We start from the raw sequence: 21,059 nt of genomic DNA on the forward strand, positions 1-21,059 counted from the left end.
TATATATATATATATATATATAATATATAATATATATATATATATATATATAGTGTATGTGATGCTGTATGAGTAGAAATACATGAGTCAAAAGCTTCAAAGCATTACTGTTATTTGAGGACGACCCACCCCCAGACCCCCTGAAGCCAGTGTTGGATAATTATGTAAAAATTGGTGAATAATAAGTATGGATATATGCGGCAACTGTCCCTCCCATTATTATGTAATCAATCAAGCAAAAAGTACTGGTCCCTTGATTCTCTATAAATTAGAGAATCCAGCAGTATCCTGAAATATATACAGTGGATTACACATGAGAATCCAGCAGTATCCTGAAATATATATATAATGGATTACATGTGAATCCAGCAGAATCCTGCAATGGATTAAACAATGGATTATGTTCCGTATCCGACAGAATCCATTGCTTGATTGCCAGTGGATTCCGGTGGAATACATAATGTATATTGTAGTATTCTGGTGGATTCTTGAAGTATCCAGAACAAAATACAGAAGAATCCTCAATGGATTCTCCACTTTTGGCACAGTGTAAGAAGAAGATAATGACGTAGAATCAACAGAAGTACTGTCAAAAGAGTATAATAATCTTGTAGGCACCGAAAGTGAAACTCATCACACTGTCAAAGTAATTAAAAAAACTCTCTGGCGATTAGTTCTTGTCGTTTAATTGCTACTACATTCTTTTCAAAACAAAAGCCCTTAGTCATTCGATATAAGTAGTATTTAGCTCTTAAAAATAAAATAGATAGAACAGAAGGTGCGCTTGTTCAAAATTTCTACATACCTGCCCTACATAAAGTCACAGGTACGCGACGGATGAAATCTTAGTGCACAAGAATTCAACACTTGGGTAAACTTTCAAAAATGTCGAAAACATATCTAAAATGTCAAAAGCGTCAGCGAACGTCAAGAATATATATGTTACATTTTGTCTTTTTTGAAAGTTTGATTTTCTTTCAATTCTTTGCTCTGTTTGGAAAAGAACAGTTCCGTTTTCTAATTCTTAAATCATTTGGAAGCGCCTTTGTTTTGTCCGATGTCATTATTGGCAACTTAATTTTAGACCCGGAATAGAAATAATTTGATTAACGCCACTGTAACATGTTTGCAAGTCTACCAAATTTTTGGAAAAGGGCAAAAAATGAACTTTTTTTCCGTCTTTTAAATAATGTGATGAAAATACCGTGAGGACATTGGAGTTTCTGTCCGTTTAAATGATCTCCATGGTGTATGAAGTGAAAATAATCACTTTCTTTTCTCAGCGAGTTATACTACTCAACAAATCATTACAGCTACTACTAAAAAGGCAATGATTCAGCGATACTGGTCAGAGGTCTCGTAGCGCTAGATCGCCCGCACATGGTTAAATCTTTCAGTGTATATCGAGGGTATAGTACATGTAAATTTACATATACTTACGGTAACCGTACTTTTGCTGACTGACCTCCTGCCGAAGATGACGATTTTTCCGTTTCAGGATAAAACAGCTTGGAGACAGCCAAAGCTGCTGGAGCTGACATTACAGAGGCTGTGATCACGTGTGAAGGGTTGATCCCAATAGCAATTCCAGCTCCCAGTGTTCTACCTGCCACCGTAGCATAGCCTGACGTAGCAACAGCGTGAAGTTCCGAGACTGACATGACGGGAACGTAGGGACCAACCAAAAGCGGGGCTTCTGTCTGTAGGAAGAGATGATATGGGGATTTCAAAATATGAAAATATTTAAAGGAAGGTTTGAGCAATGGAGTCCACAGAAAAATGCACCAAGTCTTAATGATTCATATCTTATGGTCCTTCGTCACAAAGGCTCTGTGCCTTCTTTCCTCAAAAAGTTTATTGCGAGATGTGGTTTAGGTGAAATTCTGATAAATGTAACTTAGAAATCAGAATCCTTCGGCGTTAGGTATTACATCAAAATATGTGACTTTCATTTGTATCCAGTATGTTTGCTCTCGGGCTGTTCCTAAAAATATGACAAGAGTCCGACTACGAACCGCTTCAACTTTCGAACATGGTCAAAATCAATCGGGTTAATGAAACTATACGTAATGGCTATTTGACAGGTCCTATTCAAATTGCAACAATAATATGATCTCCTTCTTTATATTGACGTTCCACATTTCGTGTGAGTGAGGGTAATTAAGGCTTCTTCGATATGTAAATAAGTTTTGCTGCAAAAGCCACCGTGAGAGTTATTATGATATCGCAATATTTCGAAAAAGAGCTTTGATTTGTATATGTTTCTTTCAATTTATATCGAGAACTTTCTGTTTCTGGGCATAAAGATGTGACTTAAAACTGCAGTCCATAAAACATTATTTTGTAATTTGGGCCTGAAGTACATCATTTTAGAATTGAATGCACATCAGAGCAAAACATGGGAAGACACAGACAAACAACGAACGATTTGGGTCATGTCTTCGGCAAGTGTGGAAATGATATAAGGATATGCATAATGACATTGGTCCAGCAACTGCCTATACGCGGTGGATCCCTAACAAGACTAACCGACTTTCTTTGAGAACTAAATAAAATGTTGTTTCATTCACTAAGATCAAGTGACCTAGCAGACGATATCCATGAAACAATGACGGCGCGAGTAGCAAAGGTAATTCGTCACGTCATTCGTTTAGGCCGAACTGTAGCCAAATTCTGCAGAGTTGGACATTCGCAAATTCACAGACATCTATGCAACATTTATCCGCTTACAAAATGCCTCGCGTTGAAATTGGTCTTATCGGTGAAATTGGGTATATTTACCACCTCCGGACTAACAAGCTGATTAAAACTTACCATACTCAAGAAAATAGAACCGGCTGCTGCCAAAGATTCGATGGCCGACGTCTGCATTGTGAACTGTAAGATCCAGGCGAGTTTACCGATCACCAATTGAACGAGTCCAACATGGTACAGTACGCCAATAACAGACCCGACGAATAATATGATCGGTAAAACCTATGAGAAGTCAGAGCGTCAATTACACGTTTGACTACTGCATGATGACAAATGACAAAACCAATCTATTTAAGTATAATTTCACAGCACTTTTTTCTAGGCGGCGTATCAAAAACAAGAATTATCTTGCTCCCATCACTGTTCTTTGAGCTGTCACAGTTCTTTCAGTCGTCATTAGCTCAAGTGACTGCAATGAATCGTCACACTAATGCTACCATAGACAATGCAATAAGAAAGCCAAGGACCTTGGTCTTTGAAAAGACACAATGAAATAAACTATGATGCAGAATATGATTCGAAACATTGACTAAAGTACTAACTACAATAGAATTTTACCTTCTAAGTAATTGACGCGAAATACAAGTCCACCTAGCACGCTTAGAATTATAGCTAAGGCATATATACGTTTTACATGTATTGTAAAATTATGTGACAGTCAAAAGTTGCAGAACTGTGTTTTTCCTCCATTCAAGTATGACCCTTGCGAGACTTGGGATGTGCAACTGAGCAAATTTGACTGAGGGACCCCAACGCCGATACGCACTGTGTCAAGCGAAAAGTTGTAAATTATGCCTTCACCCCAATGCGAAAAATTGATGCCAGGTATTTGTCTCTCGGACCAGTAGTCGTCAAAGGTACGCACATTTTAAGACCATAATATTCCTATTAGCATCTATCACTGGAAGACATTCGCACTAATTAACTTACCTTATTAACTTGCCTTAGCAACTTGTTATATAGATGTGTGCTTACCTTGAAGGCGAAATGATGATTTCGCCACAGTTCCCCGAATACAAACTCTGAGCCAGCCTCGACATAATCAATGAAAATGGCAATTTGCTCTCCAAGAAACTGAAAAGCTACAAAGCCCCACCTAGTGCGCAGTATCACTAGTGCCAAAATTATTTGCAGAAGCAGACCCCATATTACAGGCCGCCACCGAACCTGGAATGAGAATACAATTACTCATTGGTTGAAAGGAATCAATGACTAGTGTCGATAGAAGTCAAGTTTCAAGTCGAATGTTTTTTCAGCATCAGAATTTTAGGGATGCGAGTTCATGATGCAATGAGACAAAATAGATTGTCGTTAAATTAGATGGGCTTAATGCTATCATTGAAGAAATTCTCAAAGTTCATTCCGCTGCAGTAGTACTCTCTTGTTGTTTTATGTTTTTAGTGGAACCATACCTTATCCGGATGTTTGGAAAACACGAAACAAAACAGAAGTATCACAACGAATCCTACAAAAGACATCATATTCGACGGATTTTTGGAAGTGTCCAGGACGAGCCATACCACAATTAGTCCCAGCGTCACGATCGCGGAAACCCTAAAAAAGGCAGACCAAACAGTGAGAAAAACTAAAAGTTTTTAGCGATATTTTTTTAATATTATGCTCGTAAACATTATTGGTCATGCTGTCCACTGGACGTCTAGGAATGATTATTCAGATTATAAAAACATAGTGAGAAACATACTCAAGTTATGCAAGACACTAGAGAAGGTTTGAGAGTCCGATTGTTTTCTTTAAAGGGAGGCGACATTGTCTAAGATCCGCGTATACTAGAGAAATGATCGCAGCTCTGAGACGATTTGAAATTTAGTTGAAATTAAAATTGCTAAAAGTTTATTTTTTAATTGATATATTTACCAATCCTTGTTGATATGTTACCGTACATGATCAGTCTACGACTACCACCCTCGTCCTAGACTAGTAGTTGCCATTACCTCCTGTAAGGATTCCTTACACAAATCTTTTATCAATTTTTCCCACTCAAACTCAAATATCAGAATACCGGTAACAGATCAAGCGCACATTCAGAATTTACGGTAACATATCATCGAAGGTTGGTCAATATATGTCATAGACATACTATATCATGGCAAACCTGTATGTGACCCTTACTATGAAGTTGTTTTAATGGCGGAAGCCAGTCACGGCCGAGCTGCAGGGTACTGATAATTGTTCCAGTGTCAAATAAGATTGCACCAACAAGTATATTTAAAAAAGCCGCGGTCGTCTAAACGGCAAGCTACTTCAATATATCTGTAGAAGTTCACTTATTCGATATTGCCTTGTTGTGCTCGGTCTTACCACTTAATAATGTTCCAATGTCTTTCACAGATATAAGTAATCGGTCGGCAAATGACGTCATCGATTTTATCCCCAAAGTTGTCTCTAACCAGCATGTAGACAACACACAGCACAACGAACACTGTGATGGAGAAGAGGGCGATGGCTCCCTCGAAGGAGTAGTACAATGCATATGAGAAGTAGACAATGTACAAGAAAAGTAGAAATGCATAGAGACCAGTCTTCATCCGTTTCTTGTGTTTGTTAGTAAATCTATTGATGCTTGACTTTATTCTTCTCACACCCTTGGAGTAAGAAAAACATTGACTTTAATATACCGACTGCATATGATCAAGTATATAGAAAAAGACTTCTTAGTTTATCACTCTACCTTAACCATAACTTGGCGATTGACTGAAGCTTTGCGTCTTGAAGAAAATCTAAGTTCGATTAAATCTCATTGGCAATTTTAAAGATGATTAACAAATGACGCAACAATTTATCTGTACCCTCGAACAACAATCGTCTTGCTCGTCGACTGCCAAGTCTTCATCCTCGCTGACTATGTTGATTTCGTAATCCTCAGATCTGTTTTTGTCTCTTTCTAACTCTTCTGTTCCGCTGCCAGGCGGGTAGGCATTGGCTGTGTGAGGAGATTCAATGTCTACAGAAGTGTCGGCATTTCTCTGAAAGGGGTTAAACACGGACATATGACATGGTTTAGAAAGCGTACAATATTGCCCAATAAATAAAAAAAGATATTTTTTTTCTGATTAAACTAATGGAGTTCAGCTTCGTGCTTCTTTATATCTAGTTATTGTTTTAATGGTTTAACTTAATGATTGTGCTAATAATTTTCTTGGACAGAAAAAAAAAATAATTGGAATTGAAATATCTGCACTGTTTTGCTCGAATAAGCTTGGTTAAAATTACCTAATATAAGGTAATTTCAACCAAGCTTATTTGAGTCATTTTTACGATTGTTCCGGTCTCAATATTACCGTATAACACTGATGCAGCCTAAATGAAATTTCTTGTAACATTTATTGAACTAATTTGGGATAACTGGATGGTTAAGTAATGTCTATTTAATCTGCAAATGTAACCTAACCTACTTTTTTTTATTTTATGAATAATTTGTAATACTGCAACATTCAGCTATACGGCACCTAACGCTTTAGATAAATTTGAAAAACATGAAATCCAATTATCAAAAATTAGTTCAAATCGTGTTTTTTGTGGCTTTGTGAGAAAAATTATTGTTGCATGGTATTGTATTGTATTGTATTGTATTGTATTGTATTGTATTGTATTGTATTGTATTGTATTGTATTGTATTGTATTGTATTGTATTGTATTGTATTGTATTATATTATATTGTATTGTATTGTATTGTATTGTATTGTATTGTATTGTATTGTATTGTATTGTACTCTATTGCACTCTATTGTATTTTATTATATTGTACTCTATTGTATTCTATTGTATTCGATTGTAGTGTATTGTATTGCACTGTATGGTATCGGTTTGTATTGTATTGTATTGTATTGCATTGTATTGTATTGTATTGTATTGTATTGTATTGTATTGTATTGTATTGTATTGTATTGTATTGTATTGTATTGTATTGTATTGTTTTGTTTTGTATTGTATTGTAGTGTATTGTGTTGTAGTGTGGTGTATTGTATTCTATTGTAGTGTCTTGTATTCTATTGTAGTTTATTCTACTGTATTGTGAATGCAATGTACACTTATATAACTGAATACTTACCTCTAACGATTTCTCTGAGATCTTTGTCGTGATAGTTATCTTGGCGCTATCTTCGATTGGATCAACCAACGTAAGTTCAACACATCCTTGTGTCGCCTCCATTTGGAATGTCTGTTTTTGGGTAAATCATTAATATGCCTTGTAATTTGAATATTCATTGTTGTTGTTTTTTATTGTGAATAATGACATCTATGGAAATGTCTAAAATTACCAGTTTTAGACCTATACTTTTAGCTCCTTTTCGTCTGATTTTCGTCACTTTTTATATCATTTAGAATCTCCTTCAAAGCATTGTCACATAGTATTAGGGGTGGTATCTATGTGACATAACAATGTGTTCGGCTGCCATTGGACGAAAACTGAGACCCCCATCGACTGCTGCATAGAAGTGATGCATGCTTTCAAAAAATGACTTGCAAGGTAAGTCGGAAACGATGCTGTAAAACATATAACTGTTATAGAACAATTTTAAGTAAGGATGCGCCGTAGGCTACAGGTCTTTCGCCTTTATATTAATCAGTATTTAGATCAATGGACAAACTTTGCAGTTATCAAAAAGAAAAGAAGCTATTCAAATATATCTACCAAACACAAACAGACAGATTGATCGTTTAAACCTGAAGTCATACATTTACCAATAGGTATAGATCATTTCTTTCTGATCAAATTTTCAATTCTTATATAAATATTATATAAGTTTTGCAAATGTTGTCGCTACCTTGAGTCGATATTATCAAACTTTTACAACCATTTAATGAACCCATTGCTATTTCATTGTCTATTTGTCTATTGGACCTTGTAAATTATTCACTTTATACCTTGAACCAAAGTACTTATTAGACCTATCTTGATGTCTATTATTCGCCTAGTGATATCCATTGAACCGTCAGGTTAAGCAAATAAGGAAAATGGGTGTAGTGCGGACCCTATAGGCATTCAGCTTCGGAGAAATATATTAAATTCGTTCCTTACTCTGAACGCAAGATCTAGGCTTGATGTCTCTAGCAAATTTAGGGCTCTGCAGTAGTTTGTTAAGAATTGTGGCCGATAGAGAGACTTGAACCGTTAACCTATATTATCAATTTAGAGTTGTTACAATGCCTGTTTGACTAACTTTGTATTTTCGTGCACATAGCCTTTTAACAAAGAGTTCTGCGATAATCAGTCACTTAAATACAATAAAGATTACGCTTCCAACATTTAGTCAGTGCTAGCTTAAAGGTATACAGTCACCTGAAATCTAAATATGCCCATATATGGTCAAGGGGGCGTTCCTTGTAATTCAAAATGCCCATGTGAGGGCGCTGTTTTTAAAAAGCGGCCACCCGCTTAAAATCTGTGATTGGTTAGATTTTCTCTTTCCATGGCATGCATGGTAACTGTGGCAAAATTGGAACAGGTGACAGTATACCTTTAACAAGTTCAGGTCACAGCAGTGCTTGATCAAAACCTGCCTTGTGATATAAATGTGTCGCAATATCTAAATTACACATATATAGTGAGAAGTATGAATAAAATGAGAAACATAGATACATTGTAAGCAGAACATTCAGTACAAGGTACTTCTGTACGACAATGTTGGACTGCAACAGCGGGGCGGGAGTGAAATTGTTTTCATGTTATATATGGGGCCATGATTTTTAGCTGTAGCGGTTTTCAAGATTTTACTCAGGAACTTCAAGAAGTGTATGTTGGCACATTCTATTGATAATAACTGAACGACCCTTGTCAATAACGTCCCGGCCACCATCTAAACTCAACACAATCAACCGCTATTGTACGGAAAGAGACAGTACAATATCGTTAGAGTGAATACAATGATGCCTTTCATATTTGACAATATTGAACACAGCATTTTTGATCCGCATTAGCTTTAGTCAGCGTCAGCACTTGTCCAGTGGCTCTCAGTACTAGCCACAAATATTGGCTGATTTGTTTTTTGTTTTGTTTTTGAGCGTTTTTTCTTGCTTTGTTTTGCCATGTTGAGTTTGCGTAAGTTCGAACGGACAAGGTAGGAATTTTGGTCGATGTATGACACCTGGTTCGATGTCAAGCAACAATCACTGCGTTGATAGATCTATAGGAGGCAAATCTTAATCTGTTCGGCCGGTGATTTTTTTATGTGCGACCTTGTAAGGTACACACGAACTGAAGACAAACTCGTTTTACGACAACTGCTCGTGATATACAATACAACTATCTCGGCATGGCCACAAATAACCCGTGTTTCCGTTCACATGCCATCCAGATACAAGGTTGATCGGTCGCGACCAAATCAAACAGCAATGTTAAAATAATGATGCGAAAAATGTTTGGGACGGAGGGGTTTAAATAGGATAGGCCAAAACACGTCATATGTTCATATAATCTGAACAAAGTTTCATGCTCTACTGTTATATATAATATATGAAAAAGCTCAATCGATGACTTCTTTTTTACTCAGACGTTTTTGATGGCGTAGAGAATAGCGTTAATTGTATTTTCGTCCGTCTTACGAACAAGCAAGCTTCCGTTAGCGGTCTGTCAACTTCTATGCTGACGTGTACCTACCTATTTCCGCGTCGCAAATGTCCCTTGACGAGTTCACACAACACGTTTCGCCAGCACCAAGGAAAGGACGATTGAGACTGCGTACAAAAGTGATACTGAACACACCAGGATACCTGCGCAAGTTCAGCCAAGGAAAGCATGATAACCATGCAAAAAGTGCTAAATAAAGGCGTCTATGTGTCTACGCAGTAGTCATAAATTTTCATTATGACCAAGGTGGCAAGGTCGTCTTGACGTATTGAATTAAATATCGTACAGCTTAAGTGATATCATCTGCTTGTTTACACGCATCAAGAACATTAAGAAAGCCAACAAGGTACAGTGGTGTACGCTTTTTCATTGACAAATATAAAACATTCATTCATCTTATTAGGGAATTATTGTTCTAAGTGATCAATTGACCAAATAGTACTCAAGCAACTTTATGGTAATAGCCTCTTGCTTAAAATTCATTCTGTAAACGACGGCGTTGTCAGATGTAAATATGATTATATTGTCGCCAGCATTCATATTTCTGGACTGCTATTATAGACTTAACCTGAAATGCTAAATCCTCTGCTTTATTAAGTTCGCACATCCATATTTTCTTTTAATGCCGTAGTGTTAAATGCCAGAAATCAATTTATAGGAAAATATGAAGTCAAAACGTAAAGTGCTATGTTACATAAAACATCATGTCTTGACGAAAGCGAAATTTAAAACACACTTTTCTGTGAGTGAATGTGATGGTTGTGTTAGTCCAGACGAAATTAAGGATTTGTTCACTAGTTCTATGGACACGTAGGACTAAGATATGCAATCTTTGCACTTTGGCACACAGGTCTGGCAGAGCCATCACTTGTCCTTATCGAATTGCGATAACGTATGCACCGAAAACAATAGAATTATAAATCAACGTTGAAGCATGTTTTACCCTATGAAGACTGTCGCACGACAGTTTCAATGTCATAATTTGTCGGAACGCGCCCTTCTACACATGACCCGATTTGCAAAAGAGCTTATCGCCTGTTTGTTGTTTGGTTCCTTTTTGTATTTTGTTGTTTTTACTCATTTTGTATTTTTTATGACAGATATTTCTTATTTTAATCAAACACATGTTCCCCTTCTCGCTACTCTTCTCACCCTTTGTAGTAAAATTCAATTTGCTCGTTGCCTGACCAGCTCAGAATCCGTTCTCAATGCGTTTTATATGGTATGAAAGGTCTCAGCAATTAAGAGAGGGTGACTTGAAGTGGGACAGGGTAAGAGACTGACAGAGACGGGCAGAAAACTAGTCAGACTGTCAGTCAGTCGGTCAGTCAGTCAGTCAATGTTAAATCAGAATGGATAGGCAGAGATGCTTAGTGTGCCACAACGGATGCAAAACGTAATTAGTATAATCTCGAGCCCGGATAACTCCTAACCATGCATATGAAATGAATTTACCAGCCAAAATTTATTGAGTCTGCGCAGTGAGTCTCTGCTTAACTTGATATGCCAGCTCACTGAACTGACAGTTTACGAACCTCACCTGTTTAGGTCTTTCACGGGTATAAATCTTCATAACATTACCTAATGGTTTTATAAGAGGGCAAATGCTAGACCCAGTACATTAAACTCGAAAGTGAAAGACTTAAACTTTTCCTTAAACTTTCACGGAATCTTACAATCATACTCTTTCAAAATCAAGAATAAAAATCAGGGTCGCCGAGCAAAATTTGGTACTAGAGAAACAAATTACCCAAGATTTACCGATATTTGAAATTCCAAATGGCCAGTATATTTCGTGACGAAATCTGATTGGTCGCAACAAAATTCTGTTGCTGGTCAGGAATGCTACAAACCGTTTCCCCTTTCTCCCCATCCCACTGACAGTAAAACATTCAAATAAATTTTAAGTTGGCCAAGAGATTTACAACAACATTAACAGTGCACACGCTTTCACCATGGCAGAAATACTGCCTCCGTCGTGTAGATGATCTGCGTTGTAGAATGGATTCGATTTTCGTGAAACCAGTCAGTACTCGCAATGACGAATATCGTCGGGACTCAAAAATACCTCAGACTGAGTTGAGGCAAAATGTTGCAAGTTGTTCAGGTCATAGTTGATTGACATGTTGAGGCGACTTTCGCGCCTCTTTTCACGCAATAGAGTTAGTTCTTTCTTACACATCAAAGGAGAGACAGTATCGTTCTCACTCCCTGCATCGTAACTTTCCTCATCACATGATTTAGAACCTGCTTCTAAATGTGCCCAGTCACATTTTTAGTGCCGAGACCAGGATTCTGTGACTAAAGCCCAGTTACCCGCATACGGTGCAAGAATCACAGAGTTTTGAAAAATGCTCGAAACAGGAGAAGCCAGCGGCGCGAACGGTGGACAAACCGCCACTCATCACATTCAACGGTTGAAGGTGTCCAGAAGAGCTCATCACGGTCAGATGACTAAACTCATCAACAAAGCATAGGACAAGGCCACGATGAGATTACCGAAGAGGGGACAAACACTCTGATATCGACGATCGAAAATACTCGTAACTCGTAACTTACAAAAAGATGAGTGTCTATCCGAAAAATCGCGAGCTAGGAATAGAGCCATCACCATCTGAAATATACCGAGCGGGATATAATGATACGCACATATTAAGATAATCAGAGACTTGTCGTTCATCCTTGCAAATGTCCTGTTATACAGTTAAATATTCCTTACTATTATCTGACTAACAAACAACATTATAGATGTTCATTTGAAGGCCATTTCAAAGTGACTTTAGAGATCTACTAATCTACTGAAAGTATATGCACACTCGACAGCGACGGATTGATTTTTATACCCGTGCTCCTCCTGCGAGAATTTTCCCACGTTAGACGACCGACAAATAGTACAGAAGACTGACATGCTTACTCTCTTCCACTGTCTTCCCGCCTGTAGTAATGCATCATTTGTGCATTATTAAAAAAACAATACAATTAATCCTCTTGACAGAAAACTGACAAAAGGCTAGGGTTTACATAATTAAAACCTGCAGCCTCTGATTATTCTATACCAAATATTAAAACTTGAGAGGGAAATAAACTCTCTTTTTTCTAATCCCAAACCCTTGGCGAGAAGGGACGCTGAATGCAATATCTTGCAATTACGGATATTTGAATCAGACATATCATGGGGTTTTTTTTACAACTGTACAATATTAGTGTACTTTGTAACGCACATCTTCATGCCCGACTTTGGGCAAGACTAAACCCATCCTACATGTAATTATAAAATCCACTCTATAACACTCGATAACACCCGCCTCAGAGCTTTAATTTATACCCACCCTTGACTTACATACGCGAGAAGAAGGGGAGGGAAAGAAGGAGAGAATGAGATAATACAGATCTGACCAGGGATAGTGGCAGACACGGAGAAGTATAAAGTGAGACAGACCTTATAAGAGAAAAGGGGGACGGAGATAGAGCAAGGCGAAGAGAGGCATAACTAATGTGCGAAAGTTAACGAACGGTCAGCCTACATTTCGAAAACACGGTCAAAGAGCGTGATGTTATTTTTTCATGTCGTGGATCTGACGATATATCACCACTTTTACCATTTACGCATATAGCGTTCTCATGAGCGATGTATGCCTTCTCTATGGTGGAGCTAAGCTGACTCCGGGCCGTAGAAAGAAGACTAATTAACCTTAAACGGCTTTGATACGCCTTATGGCCCAAGCTGGATATGCGAAGTAAGTTGGGCAAAAAATGTCAAAATTTATACCATTTAGGGCGTTTTGCAAGTTTATGAGATTGGATCAGCTGCATGGCCGAAAGGCGTTGTCAGGCATTTAAATGAAATTTAAAGTAGAATTATTGATAACATTCGTGCAACTTTGTTTGCACCCGTTTGCGTTGACAGTTTCATTTAAGGAATACAATAGCATTGTCGCTCAATTTATAACATCAGTGCAACCTTGTTTACACTGTTTGTGTTAAGAGTTACATTTTCAAACTTTGAAGAATACAATAGCATTTTCTCGGATCTGAATTTGTGATGTTCCATAAAATAAATTATTTCTACTTTTCAATTTACAAAATCCACTTCCTACATAAGTTGCGTTAACCCGTACGAACAATAAAGTGATTTCTGGCGTGTTGTCTTGTCTCTTGAACGGATATCTGATAGAGATCTGAAAATTCCAAAAATATATACCTGATGACCTTAATTGATGTAAGATCGTCATTTACTATATATTTCATGCAAATCAAGCACAAATATCTCCTCGAATAAAAAATAGCTATGGATAGAGGTAACGAGATAAACGTTTGTAATGTCGTTGGAGATGGATTAAAATTCTACCGACAATAACTTATGATTGAGAACTGTTCTGTAAACCATTTTGATCAGCACTTTAACCATACACAATTGTTACAACTAAACCTTTCTAAACACACAAAAACTTACATAAAGAAGTAAATTGTTAAGAGGGTCTGTACATTGCAGCATATGTTGTCGACAAACATCTTGTTACATGTCTCTGGTAATCTGAGTAATCTGGCCCTTAGTAAAGTTTCCTTAGTTTTACTTCAGAGCAGTAGACATTAAGGAATGGACTTAGACAAGCTTACAGATCCCTTGAAATTGACTCAACCTTAAGCTTGTTCAAGAAATTCATTTTGGGGGAAAATGAACTAAAAATGATAATGATGATGATAATAATTAGAGAAAATAGTAATTATGTGTTGACATTTTGAGACGAGAATGAAGTAAGGTAAGAACAGTGAACACCTTTACGACGACGCCCATTCAAAACATGAAAAATGGAATACGTTGGCGCTTGTTGACCTTATATAATTGATGTCACTTTTAAGGAAGTGCAAAAACGTCACTCAGAGTAATGTTCAAGCCTAGGGTCCCTAAAAATGTATGTAAACTGGACGAAGGTTAGTTCCTTTTTCCATAGTATAGGTGAGGATTGAAATTGGTTACAGTAACTATGTCACACGTTTTCTGGCTACCACGATCCAGTTATGTTGACAGTTGTGCTGTTCCCGATTCCTGAAAAGTCATCACCTTCATACAGAATGCCTTCGAATAGATAAACAAACAATCAAATAAATAATAGAATAAATAATGTCATTTAATGTACAGTAATCGATAATACCGTATAAATAGATCTGAATTCTGCTGCGGACTTTCTAGAATTTGGTGTAAACATCAACAATATACTAGCCGATGTTATAGACTTCAATCTTGGTTCAAAAAATCTAGTACAATGTTTGTGCGTAGATGCAAATAAACATAGGCAAACTTCCGTTGGTATGAAAGTAAAATTATTTCTTTAACCTGAGTGGACAGTTTCTGCTGGTGGATATTTACTTGTCCCCGAGTCTGTCTGATAGCTCAGTAAAAGCTTCGTGCTTTTCCGATTACTATATGTGTGTGTTTGTACTGTGTCTGTGTGTCGTCTGCTCCATGCACACTGTGTTGCTCGGTCGTGCACAGGATTGTAACATCTAAGTCGGTTGCCGTGACCAACTCTTTTGGGTTGGAAACGGTGGCCGACTGGTTTTGTGTGAGGCCTAGCAGCTAGGCGATGTTGCCGTGAAGTGTGTGGGGGTTCGAATCCCGTTTGGGTTATAGTAAAAAAATATTATTATATAGAACCAGCTCATTTTTTGTCTCAGCAGGTCAAGCTTATCTCGACTGTATCAAGAGTTGCATGTTATTGATAACGTACCGGCAATAGCGGCTGTTAGAAAATTGGCAGCGTTCCCGGCTATCATTGCTCTTACGGCTACAGCATTGATGTCTTTCGTTCGACGAGGTGCCAGTCCAACCAATAACCCCATCGTCATGCCAATGCCAGCGACATGAGAAAATCCGCAGAGGGCGTATGTCGCGATCAGCTCAGAACGAGGCTATATGAGAAAGAACTCTATGTAACAGGTTTGATTATAACTTTTGAGTTTGCCTCTATATATATATATATATATATATATATATATATATATATATATATATATATATATATATATATATATCACCAAAATCACTAAGCTCACAACAAAAGGCGTTTACATGTTTTGTGTCAGCTTAGTGATTTTGGTGATATATAAATATATTATATATATATATATATATATATATATATATATATATATATATATATATATATATATATATATATATATATATATATATATATATATACCACCAAAATCACTAAGCTCACAACAAAAGGCGTTTACATCTTTTGTTCAGCCAATACCTGACAGTGACCTTGAAGTCATTCCGATGTAAGCATTATTGAAGAAATACGAGGAAATATACAGCGGGTGTACGCAACTGTCACGCCAGAGCGAGAGTTGAGGCACAAGAAACTTTAACTACGATTAATTTTTGAGTTTGACTTGTTTTTTGTTTCGCTATTTACATGTAACAGTGCCATGTACAATTATGTTGCTCCATCAAAGTACTTACTGAAATCGATGGCTCCAATCCAAGCTGACGATTTTCCAAAATAACTGCGAGCTTATCGAACGATACAAGTACACTTGTGGCAATCTTGATACCAATCAGTTCGGCAACGATGAAACAGTCGTTCCATTCAACGCCCATTAAATATGCAATCGGCATAAACACCCAAGAGCAGATGAGCTGTTATTAAAACAAAATCATTAGTGTTGAAGAAATGAATAATGTTGTATATTTATGTATGTCTACTTCCTAGTTTCTACATTATTCAGTTTCAAAATTGTAAATATACAGAAGAGTGAAATAGGTGGGTACATGTAGGTAGTTCAAAGGTAAAATTCATTCTCGTGTGTATATTATTCGAAAAAATGTTCAGAACACTCATTAAATAGTTGTGATATAATGAGTAACTTCCCTGTTAAACCAAGACACATCTTCTAGATATATTTGATTGCCTAGCTGCCACGAACAGGATTGACCTTTTTTTGGATTTGGGATTCCAATGTGTTTAGAATATTATGCACTTTCCCTATACGCTGTGTTGTTAATTTGTTAATGATGAGAGTATCATGGCCTGAACGTAGTGTATATCTATGAGTCCCGACAAACGTTTGACAGTGTTGTCACAACTTGTAACATTAGCCTCGTTTAAAGCATCCTTTGATTGATAGGCTGCTCAGAGCGGGCAATCATGTGTATTCTTACACTTGCACTCTCTTGTTTCCTTATTGTCTTTGTCTATGAAGATATTGTAATATGATTCGATGATGTTGGCCATGTTTTCCCATGCAGCTCTAGCTTGAATCCTTGGAAGAAGGCTTATCAACATGTATATATATATATATATATATATATATATATATATATATATATATATATATATATATATATATATATATATATATATATATATATATATATATATATATATATTATAATATTTTGTTGCTCTCAGCAAATATATATATATATATATATATATATATATATATATATATATATATATATATATATATAATTTTGTTGCTTTCAGCAAACATACCTCAAAGCTTAGTTCAGGATAACCGACCATTCCACCAGCCCATGTAAGGAAGGCATTTAGGAATTCTAAGAACGCCATGAAGACGAGAAAGTTGACACCTGTGTTAACAACTACAGGGACAGCTGCCATTGCTCCGCGGGCAATGGCGTCGATGACATTCTGGTACTTCCTGATATTTGAGGGGAACATAATAAAATGGAGTAAATATGGCACAGGCAAATGAGTATAATCTTGTAAACGGATCGAAAGTGAATCTCATCACACTATTACAGTTATGCTCAACGGAAAGTAGACGATGAGATTAAATGATACCTTACTCAATTACTAATTTACATCAGACACTTTATTTCTAAAACTACACTAGTACCTCACAATATTGCTTGCAAGCGGCAAGTTCTCAGAGACAAGAATAACAAATACCAGACCTAAGTGATTCCTTAACATAACAGTCGCTTGCCTGCTTCTCTGCCGACATGAGTGCCTTATCTCTTTCCAATGGTTTATTGCCGTAATCTTATACCACGATACTAATTACACAGCGACAAAAAGACAACTGTAAGTTGGCTGAAGCATGAAGTAACATATGTGCCTCTCAAAGAGATATATAAAAGGCAAATAATGAAACATCTTCATCATTCATGAATCAAACGTTTTGTCTGAAAAACTCTTGCAAAGATATCTTGAGACAGACAATAATTATTTCTCTGGTTTGGCGAGTAAATCTTGTAGAGGATTATACAAATCTGTAATTGACCCTCATCAATTTTGAGCCAATGAATAACAGATAGACAAAGTCTCATTTGATTGGATATAATAAACATAAAACGTTAAACATCCCTATCAAATGTACTTGGAAGAGTATGCATGAGAATAGTTGCACCACTGTTTGACTGCTAGAAGAGATACACAGAACAGTGGACACATAGACAGTATTTCACATTAATCATCAGTAGCTTAGGTAATTGTAAAGTTTCCGATATGGTACATAGCTAGAGACCCCCATGCGTGATATTAAACATTGCCAAATTAAGTCAGTTTTATCCAAATGTTTTTGTCCACACTTATCTTCACTCTAGCACAAATTACAGAGTAGGCAGTTGATTGTAACATTTTCACCACCATGGTTTGGCAAAATACCCATTGTTATCAATCGTAAGTGTGGACCTGTTTTACAAAGAATTAGGGGGGTTAGGTCGAGGCATTTTCATACAAAGAATTAGGGGTAATCTGTTTTAAGGCATTTTAGTGTCAAAGAAAATGAAAATTGGCAAAAGCAGAAGTCATGATTTTAAAGATTGAAAAATCAAATCTACTTGACACTTACTGAGCAGTGTCTCAACAATGTCGGCCGGTCTACCCCGGCGATGACGTTCATTTCAGCAAGAACTACAGTTGTCTTTTTGTCGCTGTGTAATTAGTATCGTGGTATAAGATTACGGCAATAAACCAGTGGAAAGAGATATTATAAGGCACTCATGTCGGCAGAGAAGCAGGCAAGCGACTGTTATGTTAAGGAATCATTTAGGTCTGGTATTTGTTATTCTTGTCTTTGAGAACTTGCCGCTCGCAAGCAATATTGTGAGGTACTAGTATAGTTTTAGAAATAAAGTGTCTGATGTAAATTAGTAATTGAGTAAGGTATCATTTAATCTCATCGTCTACTTTCCGTTGAGCATAACTGTAAAGTACACCGTGATAAAAAATCTATCTGGTGATTAGTTCTTGTCGTTTCATTGCTAAAGGTACTACATGCTCTTCAAAGCCAACAATTAAGAATAAGACTCTAAATTATTGGATTTGAACAGTACGTAGCTTTTGAAGTGAACCAGATAGAGCAGATAGTGCGCTTGTAAAACTATTCACAAACATGTCCTATATAAAAACCACTTAATAAATGTACGACGGATAAATCGGTGTGCACTCAGAACTCACCACAGAGAAAACGTCAAAAAATGTCCAAAACATCTCAAAAATGTGTAAATGGCTAAAATATCAAGAGCGTCAGCGAATGTTAAGAATCTATTTGCTACTTTTTTTTTCTTTTTAAGATTTTGATTAACTTTCAATAGTTTGTTCCGTTTGGAAAAGTACAGTTCCGTTTCTTAATCGTAAATCATTTGGAAGCGTCTAGCATTAACCTTCTTCCTGCAGCCAGTATTTTTGTTTTGTCTAATCTCATTGACGAATTACTAAATTTCAAACCCAGAATAAGAGTCAGTTGAGTAACGCAAAGGTATCTTGTTTGCAGGTTTACCACTTTGGGTATCAAGAGATCTAGGAAGAAGAACAAAAAAATGAACTACCTGTTTCCGGAGCAAACGTAAGAAAATTACATCAAAACATCAGAGGTACTGTCCGTTTATATGATCTCCGAGGTTTATGGAGAGAAAATAACTACATTTCTCAGCGAGTCAAAATACTCTATACAAATAAATACTGCTACAAAAACGGCAATGTTATTGTAAATCCTTGGCTGGGGATCAGAGTTTGCGTGGCGCCAGAGCGCCCGCACATCGCTGTTATATATACTTACGGTAACTGTACTTTCGCAGACTGACCTACTGCTGAAGATGAAGATTTCTTCGTTTCAGGATAAAACAGCTTGGAGACAGCCAAAGCTGCTGGAGCTGACATTACAGAGGCTGTGATCATGTGTGAGGGATTGATTCCAATAGCAATTCCAGCTCCCAGTATTCTACCTGCCACCGTAGCATAGCCTGACGTAGCAACAGCGTGAAGTTCCGAGACTGACATGACGGGAAGGTAGGGACCGACCAAAAGTGGGGCTTCCGTCTACAGGGAGAGATCATCAAGAGATTTCAAGAGATGAAAATATTTTCACAGAAGGTTTGAGTAATGGCGTCTACAGAAAAATGCACTTAATGACCCACATCTCACTCACAGTCTTCCGTCACAAAGACTCTGTGCCAGAGATATTTCTGTTATGCAATCTAATAGGATTACAAAAAGGTTTAATGCAAGATGTGATGTATGTGAAATTATGATAAATCTGTGATCTAACCTACAAGGCATAATTATTTGGCGTTTAAGGTGCAACTTTAATTTGTATCCAATCTGTTGGCTCGCGTGCTGGTCGCAAGAATGTGCCAGGAGTCCGACTATGAACGGATATTCGGTCAACTCTCGGACATGGTCAAAATCAATTGGGGTGATGAAACTATAGTAACTGCTTTTCTGTGTTTGACAGGTCCTTTTAAATTGTAACAATGATATCTTTTTCTCTATACTGACATTCCATATTAAATGTGAGAGAGAGTAATTAAGGTTTCTTCGATGTAGATGGGGCTTCTTTTGAAGAAGAAGAAGATTTATTTCTTAAAAAACGCTTTCCATGTAAAAGCATCTCAAAGCGCTGTAGACAACTTGATAAAGTGAAAAGGCATTAAAATATTGTATGATAAAATAGTCATTCGGTGAATAAAAAAGATTTGAGGTTTGACTTAAAAATGTAAAAGCTCACTACAACGGAGTGAAATGGGTAGCCTGTTCCACAACCGCGGAGTATTTGTAGAAAATGACCTGCCTAAATAAAAAGCCGCGTTAACTATAGGACTCGAAAAACTCATTAAAACGTACCATACTCAAAAAAATTGAAGCTGCTGCAGTCAAAGATTCGATGGCCGACGTCTGCATTGTGAACTGTAAAATCCAGGCGAGTTTACCGATCACCAATTGAACGAGTCCGACATGGTACAGTACGGCAATAACAGACCCGACGAATAATATAATCGGTAAAACCTACGAGAAGTCAGAGCATCAAATACATGTTCGATTACTGTATGATGACAAAACCATCCTATTTAATCATGCTTTCAATGTGCTAATTGTATAATGGGCGCTCCTAAAGCAAGTTTAAGAATTGTCTTGCTCCTATCACTTTTCTTTCTGCTGTCATCGTTACATCAAATGACTTAATTGAATTGTCACACAGCTGCTACCATAGACAATGCAATAAAAAGGTGAAGGACACGGGTTTTGTGAAAGTCAATGCAATGAAAGGGCTGAGTACCTTGGTCTTTGAAAAGAAAAAAATGAAATAGAATACAGTATGATGATGCACAGCACGATTCACAACATTAACTATTAAAGGAACAGGAGAATGTTTCCTTTTAAGTAAATCCTGGGTTTTAATTGACACGAAATACAAATCCAGCCAGCACCCTTAGATTTATATCTGAGGCATAAAC

The 21,059-nt window shown here is 36.9% G+C and overlaps 2 protein-coding genes across 2 annotated transcripts in view; both read right to left on the reverse strand.

The window, feature by feature from the left end:
- The window catches only part of LOC139147546 (solute carrier family 28 member 3-like), a 42,653-nt gene extending 33,194 nt beyond the window's left edge, over nucleotides 1-9,459 (reverse strand). Inside the window, exons 1-8 of the mRNA XM_070718673.1 lie at nucleotides 9,374-9,459; nucleotides 6,824-6,934; nucleotides 5,562-5,738; nucleotides 5,074-5,357; nucleotides 4,167-4,308; nucleotides 3,730-3,921; nucleotides 2,815-2,976; nucleotides 1,441-1,700 (exon numbers count right to left, since the gene is read on the reverse strand). Coding sequence (XP_070574774.1) covers nucleotides 1,441-1,700; nucleotides 2,815-2,976; nucleotides 3,730-3,921; nucleotides 4,167-4,308; nucleotides 5,074-5,357; nucleotides 5,562-5,738; nucleotides 6,824-6,925 — 1,319 coding nt within the window. The 5' untranslated portion in view covers nucleotides 6,926-6,934; nucleotides 9,374-9,459. The remainder of the gene's footprint in view (nucleotides 1-1,440; nucleotides 1,701-2,814; nucleotides 2,977-3,729; nucleotides 3,922-4,166; nucleotides 4,309-5,073; nucleotides 5,358-5,561; nucleotides 5,739-6,823; nucleotides 6,935-9,373) is intronic.
- A 3,796-nt stretch (nucleotides 9,460-13,255) lies between these two features.
- Nucleotides 13,256-17,014, reverse strand: LOC139148687 (solute carrier family 28 member 3-like). Its single transcript, XM_070720174.1, has 4 exons — nucleotides 16,852-17,014; nucleotides 15,816-15,992; nucleotides 15,073-15,253; nucleotides 13,256-14,420 (listed from the first exon to the last, which is right to left on the reverse strand). Exons 1-4 carry the CDS (start codon nucleotides 16,978-16,980, stop codon nucleotides 14,347-14,349), a joined length of 561 nt encoding a protein of 186 aa, XP_070576275.1. The 5' UTR covers nucleotides 16,981-17,014; the 3' UTR covers nucleotides 13,256-14,346.
- Nucleotides 17,015-21,059: the final 4,045 nt, after the last annotated feature.

The sequence above is a fragment of the Ptychodera flava genome, chromosome 13 (assembly GCF_041260155.1).
Source record: "Ptychodera flava strain L36383 chromosome 13, AS_Pfla_20210202, whole genome shotgun sequence".
Classification (NCBI taxonomy): Eukaryota; Metazoa; Hemichordata; class Enteropneusta; family Ptychoderidae; genus Ptychodera; species Ptychodera flava.